This window comes from Felis catus, chromosome A2 (genome assembly GCF_018350175.1).
Source record: "Felis catus isolate Fca126 chromosome A2, F.catus_Fca126_mat1.0, whole genome shotgun sequence".
Lineage (NCBI taxonomy): Eukaryota > Metazoa > Chordata > Mammalia > Carnivora > Felidae > Felis > Felis catus.
Window position 1 is genome coordinate 126,299,202 of NC_058369.1, and position 24,826 is coordinate 126,324,027.

Sequence of the window (24,826 nt, forward strand, 5' to 3'; positions counted from 1 at the left end):
CAGAAGCCCGACTATCCACGACCCCGGAGGTGCCAAATCCCGCCAATTTAAACATGGCGGCTAAACTTGAGCAGCAAAAGAGCAGTGATGCCAATGAAGTCATGTTCGAAATGGAGCGAGGCGGCGGGGAGGCGAGGGAGTACTCTCGCGAGATCGAAACTGGCGTCGGCTAGGCCCGGAAGCCTTGTCTGAAGGGGCGGGGGCGGAGGAGGGAGCGGGATTCGGGCGAGAGCCAGTGGAGGAGTCCGCCCGCTGTCGCCTGCGTAAGCGGGGCAGCGACGCCGGGCGGCTACGCCGCGGAACCGGCGTAGGCGGCTTTGGAGAATCGGCGGGCTGCGCTGCGCCCGGGCTGGTCGCGGAGGGGGGAGGGGATGTCGGTCAGTGCGAGATCCGCTGCTGCTGAGGAGAGGAGCGTCAACAGCAGCACCATGGGTGAGTCTCAGCTTTGGGCCGCCGCGACTCAGGTCGTCGGCTCCAGACTTGGGGGGGGCTCTGCGGCCGCCAGACCGAACTGGGGTAACGCCCTGAGGCGATGCAGGGAGCAGCGGCCGGAGGAGGTGGGGTGGGCCGACTGCGGGCCCGGGGCGCGGCGACGGCGCGCCCGGGGGGAGGGGAGAGAGCGGCGGTGACAGTTTGAATTGAATGTGAAGAGAGCCGAGGCGGCGGTATTTCCTGTGCCGCGGCGGGCGGGCCAGGGGAGCCGGGAGACGTGAGCCGCGGCCTCGCTCGCCCCGCCAGAGCGGCCCGAGCAGGGTCGTCTTCGCCTGGCCCGCCGGCTTCCCGCGGCCCTGTTTCCTCCCGTCGGCGGCCGTTGCACTCGCGGCGGAGCTCCCCTCGTGGGGGAGTGGGGCTGGCGAGGAGGGTGGGGACGTGTGTGCGCGCCCCGGTGAGGGTGCTGTGTGGGCCGGCCCGGGAGGGCGGCGGCGGGGAGGGAGGAAGAAGGATGCACCAGGCTGAAGCTGCGGTGGAGGCGGCGGCGGCTGCAGAGGCTCCAGCAACCGCGTCGCCTCCTCGCTCCTCCTCCTCGTCTCTCGGGGTTTCCTTTCCCCAGGCGCGGCCCCGAAGGCCAGTGGATGGCGGGCGAGGCTTGAGTGCGGAGGCTAAGGAGTCTGGTTTGGACCTAATTTTTAGGAAAAAGGGGAAAAGAACGCCAGGGAAGGGCGCCCCCCCGAGGAGTGGGAAGGGTGGGAAGGGTCGCTGGAGAAGGGAGGGGAGTTGGAAATAACTGGTGATGTTTAAGGAAATTAATTTTTGAAAATATTTCACTGTTCTTAGTTATTCTCTTCAGAAACCCTTTCATTTCCTTTCCTCCCCAACGTATTGGAAAAAGAACAAGGCCATTTCATTCACATTTTCCACTCCTGAGTTCCATTCCATGCTGTGTGTATAGTAGGAAATAAGCAACTGAGATTTTTCTAATACGTTTCCATTTGCTAAGTTACATTTTGAAAGTGTCCTGTTTCAAACCTGGGTTTTTTGGTTTTCTTTTTTTTGTTTTGTTTTGTTTTGTTTTTGTAGTGTAGGGAAGGGATTTGTGACGTCCAGGTGTTCGCTTGGTTACTGAGATAACTTATTTTTGCGAATTTATGGTTATAGTTAAACTTTAAGATTTCTTCTGGTAAGAATACCTTTCTGAGTGCCCTTGAGTTCATCCTCCTCTCACCGAGTATATAAGCAAGTTGAGGAGGAAACTTTTTAGGCATCAAGTGTACAGGGATGGACGAAATTTATGATCTTGATAGACTGCAGGATGGTGCCTTAGCAGGATAAAAACAATTACTAAGCTAGTTACTGCTGCCTGGAACCCTAGTCCTCCCAAATAGCTAGTGAAGGGGCAGGGGGGAGGGCAGGAAACAGTCTTTCATCCCACCCAGCTGTTCAGTGGGTGGAGCTAGAGGAGATGGGGTTGAGTGGAGCTATGAAATAAATGTGAAAGCTACATAGATGGTTTGTATGCTAGCATTGCGTCCTTCTGTGGTGGGACAACACGGTGGAGCTGGTCCTGTTAATACAGTTATTAAACATATCGCATACCCTCTGAGGCTTACAGACTTGAAGCTCATAACTGGTGATGGAGATTTATTTTATGTTTATGTCAAGTAGATTTTAATTTACAGAAAGGGCATTATATTTTTGTAATTTGGTTAAGAATTTTTGGTTTCTGGTTTTGATTTGGAGATAAGGCATTCAGTGCATTAACTACATGAAAGGTAGGGTTATGGATAGATTATGTTTCAAAAGTTTTTGTATTTGTGCATTTTCCCATAGAAATAAGTAAGTCTATGCCAGAACTTCTGAGCTAGCCTAACACAAGGTAGGACTCCTGACAGACGTTAGAGAATTGTGATGGGTTAATGACAACACACACACACACGTAGGTAGGTAGGAGGAAGAGTTAGATCTGTGGTTTCCAAGGTCTCAATAATGGGGGGTGGTCAGATGACAAGACCAGTCAGAGTGAAGATAGTGAAGAGCAAGCTGGTTTCAGACTTTGTGTAATTTGATAATATATGTATTCAGTATATATTCTATTCTGGGATTTGCCAGTGAAATATTTTGTGACAACTACCAGCTTAAAACCATGTTTTACATTTTGAGCTAATAAGTTCTTTTCAATTTTTGACAAGAGTTTGAAAGTTTTTAACTTATGTATTTTACTAAATTTTGAGACAAAACCTTGTGTGTGTGTGTGTGTGTGTGTGTGTGCGTGTGTGTGTGTGTGTGTATTTTCCCCGTAACTAAATTTGGACTGTAAATGATATTACATTTATTGTACCATGACACTGATGTAGGAAAAAATGTGTTTTTGAGTAGAATTTTAAGGTAGCATGATTATGGGTTGGGCTTGCCAGATGAGAGCATACTGTTAGAGACTGTTGGTCTCTAAAAGCAGTGTTTTGCAGACTGCAGGTTGAGGCCTATTAATGGGTCTTGAAATCCATTTTGTGGATTTCTACTAATAATTTTTAAAAAATGAAAAGAGAAAATAGTACATTGCAATTAGTATGGATTTTGGGGGTGTTAATTTTTTTTTTATACATATTGTACATTAGGTTGGGTTATAACATTTTTATTAAGAATGGTCAAGGGGCACCTGTACGGCTCAGTTGGTTAAGCGTCTGACTTGGGCTCAGGTCATGATCTCACCGTTCATGATTTCAAGCTCTGCATCCGGCTCTGTGCTGATAGCTCAGAGCCTGGAGCCTGCTGATTCTGTCTCTCTCTCTCTCTCTCTCTTCCCCTCCCCTGCTCACGCCCTGTCTCTGTCTGTCTCTCAAAAATGAATAAAAACATAAATTTTTTTTTTAATTGGAAAAAATTGTGGAAAAAAATTAGGAAAACACATGGAGGATGTGTAGTATGGATGAGTCAAGTCGAAGGTCTTTAAACATTATGGCAGAGTGTGGAGGTCTTGGTCTGAGAAGGGAAGACTTTAAATGCTATTAAGTCCTTGTGGCTTTTTCTTATTTTGGATTCATTTATTCTGTACTCTATACATGGAGTGTGGTTTGAGAGATCTGGGACCTCCTTCTCCTTGAGAGGATGTCCTCTCTCAGAGCCAGATAGAAACCAGGATGGGTCCCAAAAGAAGATATTATCCTTTAGTGACTGCTCTAGGTCTTAGGGAGAAATATACATATTGTTTTGTCCATTTGCATTATCAGAAATCAAGAGAGCCAAGTTTGAGTGTGAGCCTGGGGAAAGGAGCCAAGGAGGCAGTTTGGTTTGCTTTCAGTGTTGAAAGCCTTGGGCCAGACATAGAGTCCTTTTGATTTGTGCCTAGTGCAGTCTAGCTCTCCAGAGGTAGGGACTACATATAGGGATTTGAGTTCAAAGTAATAACAACAGAGAAATATAGTGTAATGATTAAGTGCGTGGCCTTTGGTGTCAGGCAGACATGGGTTTAAATCCTGGCGTTGCCACTTACTAGGTGTATCAGTTAAGATATGGTTAGATTAGTGTTTTTCAAACTGATGAATGACCTTTTCTTTTTTTCCTTTTAAAATTTCCAGTCCCTTATTGACTGATATCATTGTGAAAAGTACAGCAAAATTTTTTAAAATGAAGATGAAATAGAAAGGGGAAGTACAAGTCCCAATTTTTTATTCAACCCAACAGACATAAAATTATTCTGCTATAAAAATTTCCCTTTCGGGGCGCCTGGGTGGCTCAGTTGGTTAAGCGGCCGACTTCGGCTCAGGTCATGATCTCACACTCTGTGAGTTCGAGCCCCGCGTCGGGCTCTGTGCTGACAGCTCAGAGCCTGGAGCCTGTTTCAGATTCTGTATCTACCTCTCTCTCTCTGACCCTCCCCCATTCATGCTCTGTCTCTCTCTGTCTCAAAAATAAACGTTAAAAAAAAATTAAAAAAAAATTTCCCTTTCTGTCCTCCCAGTTTCTATACTTCTCTGATGTAAACTGATAAACAGTTCAGACTAGCTCACTGGTTCACAGACCATACTTTGAATAGCCCTGGATTGGACCAGGTTGCTATAATAAATAACCCTAAAAGTCTTTGTGAAGGTAGCCAAAGATGAGGTTTTGCTTGTCATTCTAAAGTTTATGTACCTTATTTTAGGCAAGTGTTTCTTTTTTTTTTCTTTGATGCTTATTTATTTTTTATTTTTTTTTAACGTTTATTCACTTTTTTGAGAGACAGAGAGAGAGCATGAATGGGAAAGGGGCAGAGAGAGGGAGACATAGAATCCGAAGCAGGCTCCAGGCTCTGCGCTGTCAGCACAGAGCCCGACGCAGGGCTTGAACTCACGAACTGCGAGATCATGACCTGAGCCGAGTCAGACGCTCAACCGACTGAGCCACCTAGGCGCCCCCGTGTTTATTATTTTTGAGATAGAATGTGCATGTGCAAGCAGGGAAGGGGCAGAGAGAGAGGGAGACAGGATCCAAAGCAGGCTGTGCACTGACAGCAGAGAGCCCAATGTGGGGCTCAGACTCACAGACTGTGAGATCATGACCTGAGCTGAAGTCAGACACTTAGCTGACTGAGCCACCCACGTGCCCCTAGGCAAGTGTTTCTTAACTTCAAAAGTGCTTGCAGGCTGAGGAGAGTAAATAAGCATCCCTTGAGGTTGGGGAGTAAAGCCTGAAGCTACTCCTGCTCACATTGTTTTGAATTTTTAAAAAATTTATTCATGTGACATTTGCATTTTGTTTGCTTTATATGCAGTGGTAAAGAGGATTTCTCTGTCCTTTCCCACCAATCTGGAAGTAAAAATGGACTCTGCTGACTCTCCTGAAGAGGTCACATGTTTAATCTCTTCTGTTTACCTCTGGGGCCACAACTGAGTTCATTTGAGAGGCAAGGCTCCAGGTCAGAATTTCACATTGGCACGGTTGTTATTTAGAGTTTTATACTTCTTTGTTTGGGGGACTGTCCTCTGCATTGTACAGTGTTTACCAGCATCCCTGTCCACTGCCCACTAGATGCCAATACCACTTCCCCAGTTGTGACCAAAAAATGTTGCAGACCTTGCCAAATGTCACAGGATAGGGGGGGAGAATGACCCCAGATTGAGAACCACTGAACGAGGTTGATGGAGAAGCCATTGAGGGATCATAGGAGATGGAGAAGGAGGAAGTCTTTCTTAGCCATCTAGTCCATAATTATTCCTTGTAGAGCTTTCACCATAGGAATTAGGATCTTACATTAGGGATCAGAATCACCTAGGGTGAGGTCAGCCACAGCCTCTTGTTAAAAATGCACGGACACCTGAGTGACTCAGTCGGTTGGGTGTCTTCGGCTCAGGTCATGATCTCACAGTTTGTGAGTTCGAGCCCCACATTGGGCCCTGTGCTGACAGCTCAGAGCCTGCTTCGGATTCTGTGTCTCCCTCTCCCTCTGCCCCTCCCCTGCTTGCGCTCTGTATCAAAAATAAATAAACATTAAAAATTTTATAAAAAAAATGCAGATTGACTGGTTCCCACCACAGACCCAGTGATCCACATCTCTAAGAGGGGCCCAAGAATCTGCACTTTTAAATGTTTTCTGAACTAAGTAACTTTATTGAGGTATAGGTTTCATACAATAAAATGCACAGATTTTAAGTGTTCAATGAATTTTGGTAAATATATACACCTTGTGGCTTTTATTCCAGTCAAGATGAAGGACATTTGCATCACCCCAGAGTTTTTCTTTTTTTTAATGTTTATTATTTTTGAGAGCAAGAAAGAGCGTGAGCGGGGAGGGGCAGAGAGAGAGGGAGACACAGAATCTGAAGCAGGCTTGAAGCTCTGAGCTGTCAGTACAAAGCTTGACATGGGGCTCAAACTCATGAACTGTGAGATCATGACCTGAGCTGAAGTTGGACACCCAACTGACCGAGCCACCCAGGTGTTCCACCCCAGAGTTTCTTATGCCCTTGTGCAGTTATTCTCTACTGCTCGGTGTAATCACTGATCTGATTTCTAATATGCATAGGTGAATTAAAAAAAAAGTTTTTTTAAAGAAATAGCTTTAATGAGATATAATTCATATGCAGTGGATTCATTTAAAGTGCTTTTTCTCAGTATTTTTTAAAAGTCTTTCCCCCCTTTTTTTAAAAAAAAAAATTTTTTTAACCTTTATTTTTGAGACAGAGGGAGACAGAGCATGAATGGGGGAGGGTCAGAGAGAGGGAGACACAGAATCTGAAACAGGCTCTAGGCTCTGAGCTGTCAGCACAGAGCCCGACGCGGGGCTCGAACTCATGGACTGCGAGATCACGACCTGAGCCGAAGTCCGACGCTTAACCGACTGAGCCACCCAGGCGCCCCTCCCCCTAACTTCTTTATTGTGAAAGGTTTGAAATGTGAAGAAAACATGAAACAATAGTAAAATGATCATCTTAGTACTTTTAAAAGCATATAGATTGTGGTAGTCTTCTGGAGTTTCATAAACCGTAGGCCTGGCATAAGGCCCTGACTGTTTTTTGGAAAAATTAAAACCATTTTTTTCCAGTTTTACTTTCTTTGTAAAATATATTTGAAATATTCCTGCAGTGGCAGTTTGGGAGTTTTGTGAACTTCGTTGGTGTAACAAATACTTGGCTGCCAACATGTGTCAGGCACTGCAAAATACTAGCAATCAAGAAAGCTATGGCCCATAGCCTTATAGATTTTACATAGTATTTTGTTCTCATTTCTGAAAATGCTTTTCATTCTTTGGAGGAGTTTGTATTTGTGAAATAGGTAATACAATCACTTGGTTAAAAATTCAAAAGGTTAAAAAGAGCTCTGTAGTGAAATCTTTCTACTCCTGTCCCCAAGTAACCCAGTTTCCTACTCCTAAGGCAACCTATTTAAGTTATTCGTTTCTTCTGCTAAAGTTGGTGACATATACAAGCAAAAAACATGTTCCTACCTTCGTCACCCATGGTAACATCAGACACACATTCTTCCTCACCTTTTAATTTTCCCCACTCAGTGTATTTTAGGTTATTCCATATCAGTGTATGAAGATCATTCTTATTCTTTTATACAGCTATATAATTCCATTATATGGATAGGCTGTGATTTAACATGTCGCTTTCTGATAAGACATTCATTTTCAGTATTTTGCTATTATAAACCATAACGTGAGTTACTTGAGACATTGATTATTTCACATTTGTTAGTATCTCAGAGCTGTTGAACCCTTTGACATGAGACATTATCAGCTAAAGTGGTAGTATTGATGTTAAGTCATTACGAGCCTAGTACTTCAACACTCAAATTCATTCAACAAACAAACACATCTTGTGCTATGTGGTGTGCACCGGGGATACTGAGTTAAATGCTGTGACAGTAGAAACTGAAGGCATGGTGATTAAGAGCTTAGGTTCTGGAGTCAGACCTGGATTCACATTTCTTTTTTTAAAATTTTTTTTTCAACGTTTTTTATTTATTTTGGGACAGAGAGAGACAGAGCATGAACGGGGGAGGGGCAGAGAGAGAGGGAGACACAGAATCGGAAACAGGCTCCAGGCTCCGAGCCATCAGCCCAGAGCCCGACGCGGGGCTCGAACTCACGGACCGCGAGATCGTGACCTGAGCTGAAGTCGGACGCTTTACCGACTGCGCCACCCAGGCGCCCCCTGGATTCACATTTCTAAAGCTCAACTGAACCTTGGACAAATAACAGAATTTTTTTGTTTCCTTCTTTGTAAAGTGGGAATCATAAAGTTACTGGATAATTAGAATTAAATGAGATAATAACGTCTCAAGTCCTTAGCCTCACATATTGAGCAGATGTTAGCTTAAAAAAAAAAAAACTTATCAAACTATATGGCAATTGACTATATACTTTTCTGCCTTCATTTTTAAGTTTCTTAAAGTCAAGGACTGTGTTTTGTTCACTTTTGTATTCCCTACCTGGCATTTACTTAGTAAATCATTTATGCTGTGACTTACAAATTTGTAGAGTATACAGTGAAAGTACAGAGCAAGATACCCTTTCTAAATTGGAAAAGGTAAATCTTTAAAGGTAGAAAGGAGTAATTAGGCAGAGGAGGAGGAAGGATACTTACTCTAGGTTGAGAACTCATGGTAGTTTATGAGATAAGCAGAGATCTGGTGTTCTGTGCTGAAGATTAAAAATATCTTTTTTATTGAAGGATTTTAAAAGGGAAAGAATGGTAACCATGAGCATCATGATGATAATTCCAGGAGGGATAGATAGAACACCAAGGCGGGGCCAGCAAATTGGGAGGTCCTAGGATTAAAAGATAAAGGACAGAACTAGAGTAGTGGCAAAGAGCATGAAGTGTAGGATATGGTTGCATGGTATGTGAGAGGATATAAGTGGGGAGTATCTGAGCTTGAGTAAATGGTTGATTAGTAGGTATCCTATCTTGAAATACATAATTTAAAACATGAAAGTGAGAGGCCTGGAAAACATTTAAGTTTGCATGTCTGGCAGTCTCAATACTAGGAGAGACCTCTAGGATGGAAAAGATTATTGTGAATTTATTTGTGCTTTGAATTTTTACATTTACTAACTGAATCTACCGTATTGAACAAAAGCTGTACTGTAAGTTTGGTCAGTAAATTTGTTGGTAATACGTTTTTTTAAGACTTAGTAATTGTGGTTTGGTGAGCAGAATTGAAGGAAATTGGAATAACATCATTTGTGTGAAATTTCAGTGTCCTTCAAAGTTAGACCGAGGTTACCAATTTCTTAAGTAGTGCTAAGATACTATTTAAAATTTTAACTGATACATTTTATAGCAGTAGTTGTTACACACTGAGGGTCATGCTGGTAGCTCTTCACATGAATAACATTTTTTATCTTTATATGTTCAAGTTGTCCATTGAGATTGTAATTGAAGTGCTTTTTTTTTTCTTTTTGAGAAAGATTTTGGTATGTATTGTTAACTTTAGAGACTACTGTAAATACTTTGGATGAGATCATTATTTTTGTAAGAGGAGGTAACATCTATTGAAGTGCTTTCTGTTTATACTATTATTTAAGCAATCAGGGTAATTAATACCTGATTTGTTACATGTAGCAAATGAATATATTTTAGTAATGAATATATCTTCAAATGTCAACACTTTAAACCATTTTTAATTTTAAAAAGTGTAACAGATATACTTAGTTGCTTTTATGATTAATTTAAACAAATTAACCAGGAGGGGGAAAAGTCATTAAATTATTTCAATCACTGAAAGTTAATTTGTGTTCTTTCTTAATTACATATTTTTTTTCATGGTTGTAATTAGTGGTGTATTAGTGGTTAGTGGTTCTTAACCCTGGTCAGGCATTGAAAATCTTTCCAGTGCTTAGCACACTCAGAAGCCTATTAATTCACTAAGTATCAGGTGGGCCCCAGAAATTTGCATTTTAAGTATTTCAGGTAATTTTGGTGAATAGTCAGAGCTGATAACCTCTGATGTGAATTATATAGTATGAGGCAATATATGTAAAAGTACTACTCTGTAAACTCTTAAATTTTATTACAAAGTCATGGTATTATTCACTTAATATTTAATATAGTTTTTGGTGTATTAATCTATATGCAGATTATTTTAATGTGTACATAGTGTTCCAATGTTGATATCCTAATTTGCATAGCCATTTCATTGTTGAGGCATTTTTCAGTTTCCATATTTTAGATTTGTAAGTGGTATTTTAAAGAATATCTTTAAACAAACTTTTTCTGCCTTCCCTTATTTTCCTAGGGTTCTAGGGTATTTGTTAGTTTAGCACCTTAAACTGGTTTTCATTTACATTTCTTATATTACTAAAGAGAGATATTTAAACTGATTAGCTTCCCTACTTTCAGTAGAATATACCGAACTTGTTAAAATCACCATCAGGAATATTTGGGTTTATGCTGTGACTTATGGGGCTATTGAATAATGCATTATGTGAATCATTTTTGTTTTATCTTTTTTGTTTTTATTTTTAATGTTTTATTTATTTTTGAGAGAGAGAGAGAGAGAGAGAGAGAGCGCGAGCATGAGTGGGGGAGGGGCGGGGGCGGTTGGGGACACAGAATCTGAAGCAGGCTCTGGGCTCCGAGCTGTCAGCACAGAACTCCATGCGTGGCTAGCACCACTCACCAACTGTGAGATCACGACCTGAGCCGAAGTCGAATGCTTAACCGACTGACCCACCCACGTGCCCCAGTCTGTCCTTGAAGTTTGTAGCTATCTAGTTTGCTGTTACAAATCTGTGTTTTAGTTGCTCAGTTTTTATTTCTCGGTTTATTTCTTTATTGAAAGTCTGCTATCAAGTACTGAGTTAGATTTCCATTTCTGGTTCCTAGTTATGTTCTATAGGATTGATAGCTGAGTGAAAAGGAAATACATTTGAGTAGAAATGATTCTTCCATGGATGTGTAAAAAATAATGTGCAAATAGAAAAGGACTGCAAACATTTTTCATATGGTCACTGTATAATTTGCAAAGACTGTAATTGCTCAGAAGGCAGGATGGCTTGATGTCTGTTTTCTCGTTCCTGATAAGTGAATGAGGTGAACATTTCTGTAGTGTAAATTTGGAAACATGAGAACTTGGCATGAAGAGATGAAACTAGTGATCCTAGATAGAACTAGGATCTTGTCTTAGGATTTGTATAAGAATATAAAAGTCATAATTAGAATTAGGAGTTACTTTATGAGATGCTTAATTCAGTTGTGTGCTAAAAAAATAACTGGAATGACTTAGCTGATAAGCAGATCCATCAAAAATACTTAAGTTTGTGTTTGACCTTGGTGCTATGCTGTTAAAAAGATGTAATTTTTTTTTCTTTTTTTTTTTTTTTTTGAAATCCTGGAATAATTTTAGACTTGCTGAAAAGTTGTAGCCCCTAACATTTTGGAAGTTAAATATTTGGTCAACAGGAGGAAATGTAGAAATAACACCACAAGCATACAAATGCAACATGTTGTATAAGATAAGTGCACTGTCAACATTAGTGCTGGCCAGGAGTAAGGGAATAAGGGAGGAGTTTTATGCTTAACGCACACATCTTTATTGGAATCTTGTTGAAAGTTTTTAGGAGGGCTGGGGGGAGATTCTATTGCTCTTTTTTTTTTTTTTTTAAGTTTCTTTTTATTTTTGAGAGAGACCCTGCATATGCAAACAGGGGAGGGGCAGAGAGAGAAAGAATCCCAAGCAGGTTCCATGTTGTCAGCACAGAGCCTGACACAGGACTTGATCCCAGAACCCTGACATCATGACCTGAGCCTAAGCCAGGAATTGGACACTTGACTGGCTGAGCCACCCAGGCGCCCCTCCATTGTTTTTTAATTGAAGGATGGGTGTTCTAAGTATAGTCGGTCATTAGTGGATTCCATTTAACAGATCATCAGCAAGATTCTTATTCCCTACTTTAGGCTTAGGCCCAGGTATCTGTTTTTATCAAGCTCCCCAGATGCTTCAGTTTACAGCCAAGTTTAGAAATCACTTACTTGCAACATAAAAGTCCAGAGACTTTAATAATAGCTGTCATCTATTGCACAACCACTATAATAACTATCATTTATTATACTTATTATGTGTGAGGTGCCAAATATTTCATATATACGTTACAATAACTTTATAATGACATTATCCTGGTTTAAGGCTCAGAATGGTTATGTAACTTACTCACCAGTGTGTAGTTCTAAGTTACAGCAGATAATGGAATTCAGGTTTCTAGCTGTATTTATACTATTACTCCCTCATTAAAAACTTAGACAATTATTTTAGGGTTTACTTCGTTGGGCTTTTTTCTTCTACTCAGATTGAGTCATATTCTTTGTATTTTTGCCCCTGCTTATGCTGTTCTTACCTTCCTTGAAGTACCATCCATCCATTAAGGAAGGCCCAGCTCAAAACTACCTATTCAGGCAGATTTTTCCCAATTATCTAAGCCTTTGATGATCTTTCCTTTTCCTTGAACTCCTAGAAGACTACTCTTTTGGTAACAGCACAGTCAATTTTTTATGTATTGTTAGTTACTGTACCTTTTTAATATTACAGAGTTTATTGGTGGGGTAGTATAGCAGTATTGCCATGTGTGACATGCTTTTTTTTTTTTTTTTTTTTTTAAGTTTATTTATTTTGAGAGAGACAGCATGTGAGCAGGGGAGGGGCAGAGAGAGAGGGAGAGAGAAAATCCCAAGCAGACTCTGGGCCATCAGCATGGAGCCCTGTCAGGGTTTGATCTCATGAACTGTGAAATCGTGACCTGAGCCGAAACCTAGAGTTGGATGCTTAACTGACTGAGCCACCCAGGCGCTCCATATGGCATGCTTTTTGAGCCACCTACCGATCTCTAGCTTTATTGTGCATAGTACTGATATTGAGTAGAATATTTTTTATAATGAAATATAAATTGAAAGCCTTGGTTATGGGTTAAAATTAGAATTTGGAGTTTTGAGGTATCAAATTATTTTGGTTACTTTGGTAGCTCAATAAAGCAGGCTTTTCAGATCTTTGGTTTTAGAGTAAATTTATAAACATACAGATACATTTATCATAATTTATTGATGAATGAAACAGTAATTAATATAACTTGGTTTGCAATACAGTTTTTTTTAAAGTATTTTCTTAGGAACTATATTACTCTGCTAGGGCTGCCATACCACAGATTGGGTGAATACCACAAATTTGGTGGCTTAAACAACAGACTTTTATTTTCTCACAGTTCTGGAGGCTGGAAGTAAGTCCAAGGTCAAGGTGCCAGTAGGTTTGGTTTCTTTTGAGGGTTCTTCCTGGCTTGCAGTCAGCTGCCTTCCCAGTATGTCTCCACATGGCCTTTCCTCTGTACACAAGTGGAGAGAGAGATATCTCAGATGTCTCTTCCTCTTTTTATAAGGACACCAGTCCTTTGTGATTTGAGGCCCTACTCTTAGGACTTTCTTTAACCTTGATGACGTCTTTATTTTCTATTAAATTTTTTTTTTTTTAATGTTTAGTTTTTGAGAGAGAGAGGGAGACCGAGTGTGAGCAGGTGAGGGACAGAGAGAGGGAGACGGAGAATCCAAAGCAGGCTCCAGGCTCTGAGCTGTCAGCACTCGGGGCTTGAACCCATGCACGGTGACATCATGACCTGAGCCAAAGTCAGATGCTTAACCAACTGAGCCACCCATGCGCCCCTTGATTACCTCTTTAAATGCCCTGTCTTCAAATGTAGGTAAGGATTCAACACATGAACACAATTCAGTCCATAACAGGAATGGAATTTTTATTTTCCTATGTGGTGTTGTAATGTAGGTAAACGATAGAAAAATTTTTTAGAAAGATAATCTTTGTGTTGATTTCATTTTATTAGGCAAGCAGTGCTATGATGAGTATCAGTTAAACATTTTATGAGTCATGGGATTAGATATTCTGACAAAAAATGGCTTTGATGTCTTTAAGAAGCTAGTTTGGGAGATACATACTAGAAATAATTTGAATTCTTTGATGAAACTGCTGTGTTATGTTCAAAGTACAGAGTTTGTGTGTATGTGTGTCGTAAGTGTGTAAGGCACAGTAGTGACTGATTAAAATGAACTAAGTTAATCCTTTGAAAATTTTGGGTATGTTTTTAATCCTTCTTGTGTTATTCCTTTGATACTTTTACAAGATCTCAGGATTGGAAGATGTATAAAGTCATTTAATTATGCAGAAAGTGCTCTCCTTTCCCCTGCAGTATACCTGTCAGGTAGCTGTCTAACTCTGCCCTGTCCAGTACTGTAACCATGAACAGAATGGCTCTTGAGCACTTGAAATGTGTCTTAGTCTGACTTGAGATTTGGTATGAGGGTACAATACACAGACGATATTGAAAAGACTTTGAAAAAAAGAATATAAAATGTCACAGTAATTTTTATATTGATCGCAGGTTAACATGTTTTGAGTATATTGAGTTAAAAATATTGTTACTTGTTTCTTTTTGCTTTTTAAATTTCTTTTTTTCAACGTTTATTTATTTTTGGGACAGAGAGAGACAGAGCATGAACGGGGGAGGGGCAGAGAGAGAGGGAGACACAGAATCGGAAACAGGCTCCAGGCTCTGAGCCATCAGCCCAGAGCCTGACGTGGAGCTCGAACTCACGGACCGCGAGATCGTGATCTGAACTGAAGTCGGACGCTTAACCGACTGAACCACCCAGGCGCCCCTCTTTTTGCTTTTTAAATGTGGCTACTAGAAAATTTTAAATTGCATGTATGGCGTGTGTTGTATTTCTAATGGATAGAGCTGGTCTAGCCTGTGTTAAAAATCCACTATCTTCTTTTAAAAAAAAAATTTTTTTTTTTTAAATGTTCATCCATTTTTGAGAGAGAGAGAGAGAGCATGATTGGGAGAGGGGCAGAGAGAGGGAGACACAGAATCTGAAGCAGGCTCCAGGCTCCAGGCTGTCAGCACAGAGCCCAAAGCAGGGCTCAAACTCACGAACTGAGAGATCATGACCCCAGCCAAAGTTAGACGCCCACCTGACTGAGCCACCCAAGCGCCCCTAAAATCCACTACCTTCTGAGGATGCATATTGCATCTTTGAATAGCTGTCACTATTAATTTTTTCTTCTATTTTTGTGTATATCTGAAGTCTATCTTTGATATTTGTATTCAGAAGTTCTCATTTACTCCTTGAGATCAAAAAGACAAATCTAATTTCTTTTTTTAATTTTTTTAATGTTTATTTTTGAGAGAGACAGAGTGTGAGTGGGGGAGGGTCAGGAGAGAGGGAGACACAGAATCTGAAACAGGCTCCAGGCTCTGAGCTGTCAGCACAGAGCCTGACATGGGGCTCGAACTCATGGACCGTGAGATCATGAACTGAGCCGAAGTCAGACAACCCAACCAACTGAGCCACCCAAGCGCCCCTAGTTTCTCTTTTTAGTATTATTATTAACAGTCTGGACACAACTTTCTCTGAGTCTTTTGTAGAGAATTTGTCTTCACATTTTTTTTTTTTTTTTTTAACGTTTCTATGACAGGGGGTTGTATCTCTCCAACCATTGTTATCACTCCCTTCTAAACTTTCTTCATTTTGTCCGTATCTCTGCTGATACCAGGAACTGAGTATCATGTGATCTTAAAATTATAGATCAGAATAAATCTGTCTTTTTTTCTACATGCTATAGAAGTCTGTTAATGAGGCCTAAAGTTAAATTACTTTTTAGGGTGCCTTTAGTTTCTTATTGACCTATGGGCATAGTGTCAACTAAGATGTTTCTGTCTTTGCTTCTTGTGCTGTTGTTTTATCTTGCTTCTTCAACGCTTTTTTTTTAAGAGGAGATTGTTGGTTGATAGGTGAAATGTGTTCTACCTCATACTACATTTGTGGTCATGTTTTATAGTTCTGAATTAATCTGAAATTTTGTCTTCAGATTCCAGTTTGTGGTGGGGAAAAATGACATGGTTTGTATCCAAGTATTTCTATATTAATTTCATTTAGATTTTGAGTGTGTCAGATAAAGTATTTATCTTTCTCTGCGTTTATCATCCCCAGGTTTGACAAGCGTATCTTTTATGTTTTTGTGTAGAATAATGTTATCTGGGTTTAATTAAGGATGGATCCTTGTGGTGTATAATTATGCTGAAGTTGACATACATCTAGTCAGCTGTTAATCCACCTTATTTTAGTATTCCAACCTTTTTTTTTCTGTCTTGATCATGTTCACATCATGATTGAAATCTTGTGAGAATTCGCGCCTATGATTTCTTCCTTTGCAGTCTAATGAACTTGTCAGAAATGGAAAATAAAGAACATATGACTTAACCTATTAAGAAAAATCCATACTGGGGCACCTGGGTGGCTCAATTGGTTAAGCGTCCAACTTCGGCTCAGGTCATGATCTCACAGTTTGTGAATTTGAGCCTCTTGTCGGGCTCTGTGCTGACAGCTCAGAGCCTGGAGCCTGCTTTGGATTCTGTGTCTCCAGCTCTCTCTGCCCCTCCCCTGCTCATGCTGTGTCTTTCTCTCTCCTTCAAAAATAAATAAACATTATAAAAAAGAAAAACCCGTACTGAGTTGTGGTTAACATTACTTCATTTTCTTTCTATGTGGTCCTTTTGCTTTTTGTTTTAATGGAAATGCTTTAAGTTCTTTAATAATAACTTGGAAGATAGAAGATTGTACGAAACCAAATTATTTCCAAGTCTAATTTGCAGAATGCCGCCTATATTAAAATTTGATATATTTTCTTTTTGGCATTTTTTTTTTTTGTAGACTTTTAAAAAAACTGTAATGATGGTGGCACATTTTGCTTGGGTAAGTCCATAGGTTAAGTCATGGATATATCTATGCTTAACTTTTAAAGAAATTGTCAAGCTATTTCCCAATATAGTTGTAACATTTTATGTGCCCATCAACAGTGTGTTACTTCACTCTAGTTCACTAGTTCACTCTAGTTCACACTAGTTCACTCTAGTAACTAGTTCACTCTAGTTACTTCACATACTCAGCAACACTTGGGATGGTCACTTTTATTAATTCTAGCCATTCTAGTAGAATTGTAGAGATACCTCATTGTGATTTTAATTTGCATTTTCGTAATGACTCATGATTGTCCAGGTCTTAAGTGCTTATTTGCTAACCATAGATCTTTGGGGGTCTGTTGAAAGCTTTGGTCTATTTTTAAGTTGGGTTATTTGTCTTAATTGACTTGTATATTTTAGATACTGGTCCTTTGTTAAACTAGTCCTTTGTTTCTCATAGTTTTTATCCACTGTCAATAATTTTTGTTTGTCACAATTATTATTGTACAGTTAGCCCTACTATGATTTTGTTTTCATGTTTCTACATTTTTAATTGGAATTCTTTTGTAAGAAACAACTATTTTGTCTCATGTTTATTTATTCAGTTATTTATTAATATTGGTATGAACAAAGGAAATTAATTTTATCAGTTTTATTGCTCAAATTGTCCTGGATTTGACCATTGGGAGCTCTTTCAGTCTGGCTCCTATTCATCCTTTCAGCATGCCTTATCAGTTTTGGGGAGCATTTCCTTACTCTCTGGTTGATCTTGTATTTTCCTACCTAAGCCCTTGAATCAATCACTTCTCCAAGGAGTCTAGTTTCTTTTTATTTGAGAATGGTGTTTAGAAACCAACTTCTGAGCACTGAAAGTTTTCAGTGCTATTAGGATGTCATTGCTTCTAGGTGTTTCAAGCAGATAGATCTAGGAAATTGTATATTTATATACACCTAAACATCCTTATTCATATGTACCTATGTGTGTGTAAATATATGTGTGTGTGTGTATTAAAAAATGAGGAATTAGTATTGATAAACCAGTTCCAGTGCATTAACACAAGGTTCAGTCTAGCTTTTTTCTTTTCCTTATTTGTAACTCCTTTCTTCAACAGTGAAAAACCTGGCTCTCATCCACAATTTATTATGTATTTGATTCTGGTGTATTTGTAACTATTTTCATAATTACTTTATAGATATATTTGCTTACTTGACTGTAGTGTTTGTGTATGCTTCTTTTCAACTTTAGTCTTAAACTATACAGTCAGAATATTGTTTTCTAAAATTAACTTGTGTTCTTTTCTTTCTCACCATGTTCAGTGAAGTTATGTTATTCATTTGAAATACAGTTTCATTTGTTACTGTTTCCATTTTGAGCTCTTCTCTTATCTTTGCTCATTTGGATTATTTTTTATTGGATATTAAGCATGATATTTCTATGGTGTTAATAGTCAACTCTATAATAAACAGTATGTCGAGAAGTATCTCGTGAGTATGTCTCACCTCTCATCCTTTTACCCTATTCTCATTTCCCCTGTCACTTTCCCATCCACGTGTATGTGTAACCAATGTCATTAGTTTCCAGTTTAGTTTCTTCCTATCTTTTTGCACAAATGAGATACATGTAAGAAAGAGATAAACAAGTTACATATGAAAGGTAGTATATTGTAGACACTGCATACCTGGTTCTCTAACAGCTTTATTAAGATACAATTCACATGTGCCACTAAAGTTCACCCCTTTATATTGTACAGTTCTGTTGTTTTGGTATATTCAGAGAGTTGTGCAGGAATCCTGCTATCTACTTTTAGGACATTTTCATCAACCCCAAAAGAAACCATGTACCTATTAGCAATTACTACTGCCTTTGCTTCGCTTCCCAGGTTTTGGCAACCACCGCTCTATTTTCCATCTTTATAGATTTGCCTATTGTGGGCATTTCATACAAATGGAATCATACAGTACTTGGTGTTTTGCGATTAGCTTCTTTCACTTAGCATGATGCTTTCAAGATGCATCCATGTTGTAGCATATATTAGTACTTTGTTCCTTTTTATTTTTGAGTAATATTTCATTATATAGATAATACCACATTTTGTTCATCCATTCAAAAATTGATGGGGATTTGGGTTCTTTCTACTTTTTGGCTGTTGTGAATAAAGCTGCTGTGCATATTTAAGTACAAGTTGTGTGGACTTAACGCTTCCACTTCTCTTGGATGTATACCTAGGAATGGAAATGCTGGGTCATCAGGTAACTGTATGTTTAACTTTTTGAGGAACTGCCAGTCTCTGCCAAAGCATGTGGCATTTTACATTCCTGCCAGCAACGTATGAGGGCTTCCATTTCTCCACATCTCTGTCTACACTTAACATTGTTTCTCTTTTTTATTTTAACCATCTTAGGTGTGAGGTACTGTCATTGTGGTTTTAATTTGTATTTCTCTAATGGCTCATGATATTAAGCATCTTTTTTTTTTTATATATATGAAATTTATTGTCTTAAGCATCTTTTTTGAGTGCTTATTGGCAACTTGTATATCTTCTCTGGAAGAATGTCTTTTTGAGTGCTTTACCCAATTTTTAATCAGGTTGTCTTTTTATTTTTTTTTATTATTAACAAACCATTCCTAATTCAAGGTCATGAAGATTTATGACTGTTTTCTTCTAAGAGTTTTATGGATCTTGATCTTACATTTAGGTCTTTGATCCATTTTAGTTTTTAAAAAATGTTTATTTATTTTGAGGGGGGAAGGTGGGAGATGAGAGAGAGAATCCTAAGCAGGCTCTGCACTGTCAGCACAGAGCCCAGTGCAGGGCTCAGTCCCATCAACTGCAAGATCATGATCTGAGCCAAAATCTAGAGTCAGATGCTTAACTGATTGAGCCACCCAGGCTCCCCTGATCCATTTTGAATTAACTTTTGTATATGGTGTGAGGTGGGTATCCAGTTTCATTCTTTTGTATGTGAATATCCAGTAGTCCTAGTAGCATCTTTTGTTGAAAAAACTGTTCTTTCTCCATTAAGTTGCCTTAGCAACTTGTAGAAGAATAGTTGACCAAAAATGTAAGAGTGTATTTCTGGACTGTCAGTTGTAGTCCATTGATTTGTGCGCCTGTCCTTATAGTTGTACCATGCTGTTTTGATGACTATAACCATGTAAATGAGTTTTGGAACTAGGAAGTGTGGTACCTCTAGCTTTGTTTTGTTTCCAGATTGTTTGGCTATCCAGTCTCTTTTGAATTTCCACATGAATTAGAGGGTTAGTTTGTCAGTTTCTACGAAGAAACCAACTGGGACTTTGATAGTCTTGGCCTTGAATTTGTAGAGTATTGCCTTCTGAACAAATTGTTTTATCTATGAATGCAGGATACTTTTCATTTACTTAGACCTTTAGTTTTTTTGAACAATGTTTTACAATTTTCATTGTGTAATATTTGCTCTTTTGTTAGATTTATTCCTGTTTTTATTTTTGATGGTATTACAAATGGATTTTTTTTTAAGTGTCATTTTGGGTTGGTTTTTGCTAGTGTATGAAAATGTAATTGGTGTTTGTATATTCATCTTGTTTCCTGCAACTTTGTGAGTGCATTTGCGCACGTGCGTGTGCACACGTGTGTATGTGTGTGTTTTAGTGGATTCACTAAGGTATTTTATTTATAAGATCATATCATTTGTAAGTAGAAATAGTTTTACTTCTTCCTTTCCAATTGGGATGGCTTTTATTTTTCTTGCCAAGTGCCTTGGCTTGAACCTCCAGAACAGTGTTGAGTAGAAGTGGCACTAGACATCATTGTATTGTTCCTGAAGAGTGAAAGCATTTAGTCCTTCACCGCTAAGTATGATGTTCACTGTGGGTTTTTCTTAGATGTGCATTATGAGTTTGAGGAAATTCCCTTTTATGCCTAGTTTGTTAAGTGTGTTTATCATGAAAGGATGTTGAATTTTTGCCAAGTGCTTTTTTTGTGTATTGGAGATGATCATGTGTTTTATTGTTATTGCTTTATTTAGTTAATATGGTGTATTACTTTGGTTAATATGTAGAACCAACCAGTGGATGAGTTCCACTTGTATGGTGTGTAATCATTTTTATATTGCTGGATTTGGTTTGCCAGTATTTTATTGATATTTTTTGTATGTAAGGGCATTGGTCTGTTGTTTTCTTTTGAGGTGTTTGTCTGATTTGGTATCAGGGTAATGTTCTCTCCTCTTTTGTTTCTTGGATTAATTTGTGAACAATTGGGCAGTCTTTAAACCTCTGATAGAATTCACTAGTGGAGCCATTTGGACTTGGGCATTTCTTTGTGGGAAGATTTTGGATTACTAACGTAATTTCTTTATTTTTTATAGGACTTAAGATTTTTCTATTTCTTCTTTAGGTAGTTTATGTCTTTCTAGGAATTTTTGCATTTCTCTATGTTTTCCAGTTTGTTGGCATGTGCTTGTTCATAGGTTTCCTTATAATCTTTTTTTTTCTGTAAGGTTAGTAGTGATTTGCCCTCTTTCATTCTGACTTTAGTAATTTGAGTGTTCTCTAGTTTTTTTCTTGATTAGTGTAGCTAAGGTTTGTCAAAGTGTAATCTTTTCAGTGAGCCAACTTATGGTTTGGTTGATTTTCTTTATTTTCATTATATTTATTTTTATTTCTGCTCAAGTCTTCATTTCTGTTTGCTTTGCATCTAGTGTGTTCTTTTTTTAGTTTTTTTGAGGTGAGTGTTAGGTAATTGATTTGAGATCTTCTCTTTTTAACATAGGCATTTACTACAGCTATAACTTTTCCTTTAAGTTCTGAATTAGGTGCATTCAGTAAGTTTTGGTATGGGGTGTGTGTGTGTGTGTGTGTGTGTATGTTATTACTTATCTCAACTTTTCCGGTTTCCTTTAAAATTTCTTCTTTGATGCATTGGTCACAGTGTAGTGTTTAACTTCCACAGATGTCATTTTTTCAATTTTCTCCTGTTATTAATTTATAAATTCATTCCTTTGTGGATGAAGAACACAGTAGCTCATTTCAGCCCTTTAAAATTAAGACCAAAATGTCTAATATATGGTCTGTCCTGGAGAACATTTCATGTGCATGTAGAATGTATTTTGCTGTTGTCAGATGCAGTGTTGAGTCTAGTTGTTATGTTTAGGTCTTCTGTTTCCTTGGTTATCTTCTGTGTACTTACTTTACATATTTTGAAAATGAGGTATTGAAGTTGAGCTATTGTTGAATTCTCTTAATTGCCCCTTTCGTTTTGTCAGTCTTTGATTTGTATATTTTTGGACTCTGTTTTTAGGGGCACGTATGTTTATAATTGTTATACCTTCTTGATAAATTGATGTTTTAATCAGTATAAAGTATCTTTGTGGTAACAATTTTGTCTTAACGTCTGTGTTGTTCCCACTCCAGCTCTCTGTTTTTTTTTTTTTAAATCCTTTTTATTTCAATCTGGTTGTGTCTGTGATTCTAAAAAGTTTTTTTTGTTGTTGTTGTTTTGTTGTTTTTTTGTTTTTGTGCACCATATAATTGGATCACGGGTTTTTTAAAATTTTTTTTAACGTTTATTTATTATTCAGAGATAGACACAGAGCGTGAACAGGGGAGGGGTAGGGAGAGGGGAGACACAGAATCTGAAGTAGGCTCCAGGCTCCAAGCTGTCAGCACAGAGCCTGATGCAGGGCTCGGACTCATGAACTGTGAGATCGTGACCTGAGCCGAAAGTCAGTCGCCTAACCAGCTGAGCCACCCAGGTGCCCCTGGATCACAGTTTTAAATGTGTTCAGCCAATATTTGTCTCTTTATTGAGTGTTTAATCTGTTTCATTTACTCTGGGTACTGAAAGGTGAGATTTATATCTGTCATTTTGCTATTTGTTTTCTGTATATCTTATGTCTCATCAGAATCTCTGGTTCTGTTTATTTTTTTCTTTTTCTATTTCTGAGTTACTTCTTTTTTTGTTATTGTTGTTTAGCAGATATTTTCTAGTGTACCATTTTAATTCCCCCCACCCCCCTACTTCTTGCTATATTCTTTTGAGATTGTGTGTATGTCTGGCAGGAGCATTGTTCTTGGGATTATAGTTAATCCTGAATTGTTCTTGGGATTATAGTTAATATCTGAATTTGTAACATTATAATCTGGGTCATTATAGGGACTCCCATTATATATATGTTGGTATGTTTGAGTATGTTCCACAGTCTGTGGTTCTGTTCATTTTTTCCCTTCATTCTGATTTGTATCTTTTCCTTAGACTTGGTTAATGTTATTTGACCTATCTTTAGATTTGCTGATTCTTCTGCTAGCTCAGATATGTTGTTGAGCTTCTCTAGTGAAGTTTCATTTCAGTTGTACTTTTCAACTTGAGAATTTTTGTTTAGTTCTTTTTAATAATGTCTCTTTACTGATATTTCCCACATTGTTCTCATACTTTCTTTCAGTTTTTTTAGACATGGTTTCCCTTAGCTCTTTTAACAGATGTAAAATAGCATATTTAAACTCTGCCTAATGTCTGGATTTTCTCAGGAAATAGTCTTTATTGATTGTAACCCCCTCCCCCCCCCCCGTATATGGGACATTCTTTTTTTTTTTTTTTTGACATGTTTCATAGTGTTTTGTTGAAAACTGGACATTTTATTTTTATTATTTTTTTAAATGTTTATTTATTTTTGAGAGAGAGAGTGAGACAGAGTGTGAGTCGGGGAGGGCCAGAGAGAGGGAGACACAGAATTGGAAGCAGGCTCCAGGCTTTGAGCTGTTAGTACAGAGCCTGATGCGGGGCTTGAACTCACGGACCGTGAGATCATGACCTGAGCTGAAGTTGGACGAAAACTGGACATTTTAAATAATACAACATGGCAATTCTAGTCAGATCCCTCCCAGGGTTTATTATTGCTATTTGTTGTTTGTTTAATGACTTTCCATAAAGTCTGTTTTCTTTTGCCATGTGTTGTCACTGAAGTCTCTGCTTATCTTTGTGGTTATATGTGGAGTCTTCCAGGGAAACATCAGATAGGCCAAATAATGATAGTTCTTTGGGAATGGGGCTTTAAAAGAGCCTGTTCTGCCTCCTCAAGTTTCTGTCAGGATGCTGATTTTTGCCATGATTGTGTGCTGTTGGTTTTCAAGGCTACTGTGGAGCTGGGAGGGAAGATGAGAATGGGCAAGTTATTTAGGTTCAGCCCTCTTTTTTTTTTTTTTTTTTTTTTTTTTTTTGAATAAGCACTCTGGACTGCTGCACACCTTTTGTTAATTTCCAGAGTTCTGAAGAAATTGATTTTGACCGTTTTTTCATTGCTTTTAAAGGAGCGAATTTTCTGAGATCTTTACCTTGCCAGTTTCTATACTCTTACTGCAGTCTATAACCTTTTAATTGTTTTCCAGTGTGCACACAAAGGAATGTTTAAAGGTACATAATACCATGTCATCTGTTTAATAGTTTTTCCACTCAATATGGTGTTGATTGCCATGTATTCTTATGAAACTTGTAATGCATGGTGTTTTTGCCTATGGGAATACCATGATACATTGTTTCCTTCACTTCTTTTTGGAACTTAGTTTTCACAATTTTTCATTATCATTAACTATTTTGTTGAATGTTCTTTTAGCTAAATGTTAAATATATTCTCAAAATTATAAAGTGTGGAAGTGGAATGTGTTGTCTGGGAACATGAAAATTTAACCTTTTGATTTGCAAGACCAGATTGCTCTTCAGGGAAATGGTTTGAATATATATTCCACCAGTCATGTAGGAGAGTGCTTATTTGCCGGCATCCTCACCCAGTACTGGGTACCATTGTTCATTTCATTTTTGTTCTCCAGTAGGTCTTTTGGCATGATGAAAATGTTTTATATCTATGAAATGTTCTATATCTATATCTAGTATGGTAGCCACTAACCACATAGATTCTGAGCATTTGAAATGTGACTAATCCTAAATGAAGTGTGCTGTTTGCAAAGATTACTACAAAAGAAAAGAATGCAGAACAAGGGATAATGTGAAATGAATCATAATCATTTTTATATTGGTTGCATGTTAAAGTAATGTTGTATATCACTGGTTAAATAAAACATGTAATTAAAGTTAAACTCACCTTTTTGACTCTTACTTCCTTAATGTGCTTGGTGGAATATTTACAATTGCATATGTGATTTACTTTATATTTTTATTAGATAGTGTTGATCTGGAC

General features: G+C 38.4%; 1 protein-coding gene across 8 annotated transcripts in view; it reads left to right on the plus strand.

The window, feature by feature from the left end:
* Positions 1-239: 239 nt before the first annotated feature.
* Positions 240-24,826, plus strand: part of SEPTIN7 (septin 7) — a 116,693-nt gene continuing 92,106 nt past the window's right edge. For 2 of the 8 annotated variants that reach the window (XM_045052606.1, XM_045052608.1), the window contains exons 1-2: positions 240-432; positions 1,875-1,876. In XM_045052606.1, the coding sequence (XP_044908541.1) occupies positions 372-432; positions 1,875-1,876 (63 nt within the window). In that variant the 5' untranslated portion in view covers positions 240-371. Of the gene's footprint in view, positions 433-517; positions 558-1,874; positions 1,877-22,290; positions 22,297-24,826 lie in introns of those variants that run through there. The other 6 variants (XM_045052610.1, XM_045052612.1, XM_045052605.1 and 3 more) reach the window with 4 other exon arrangements.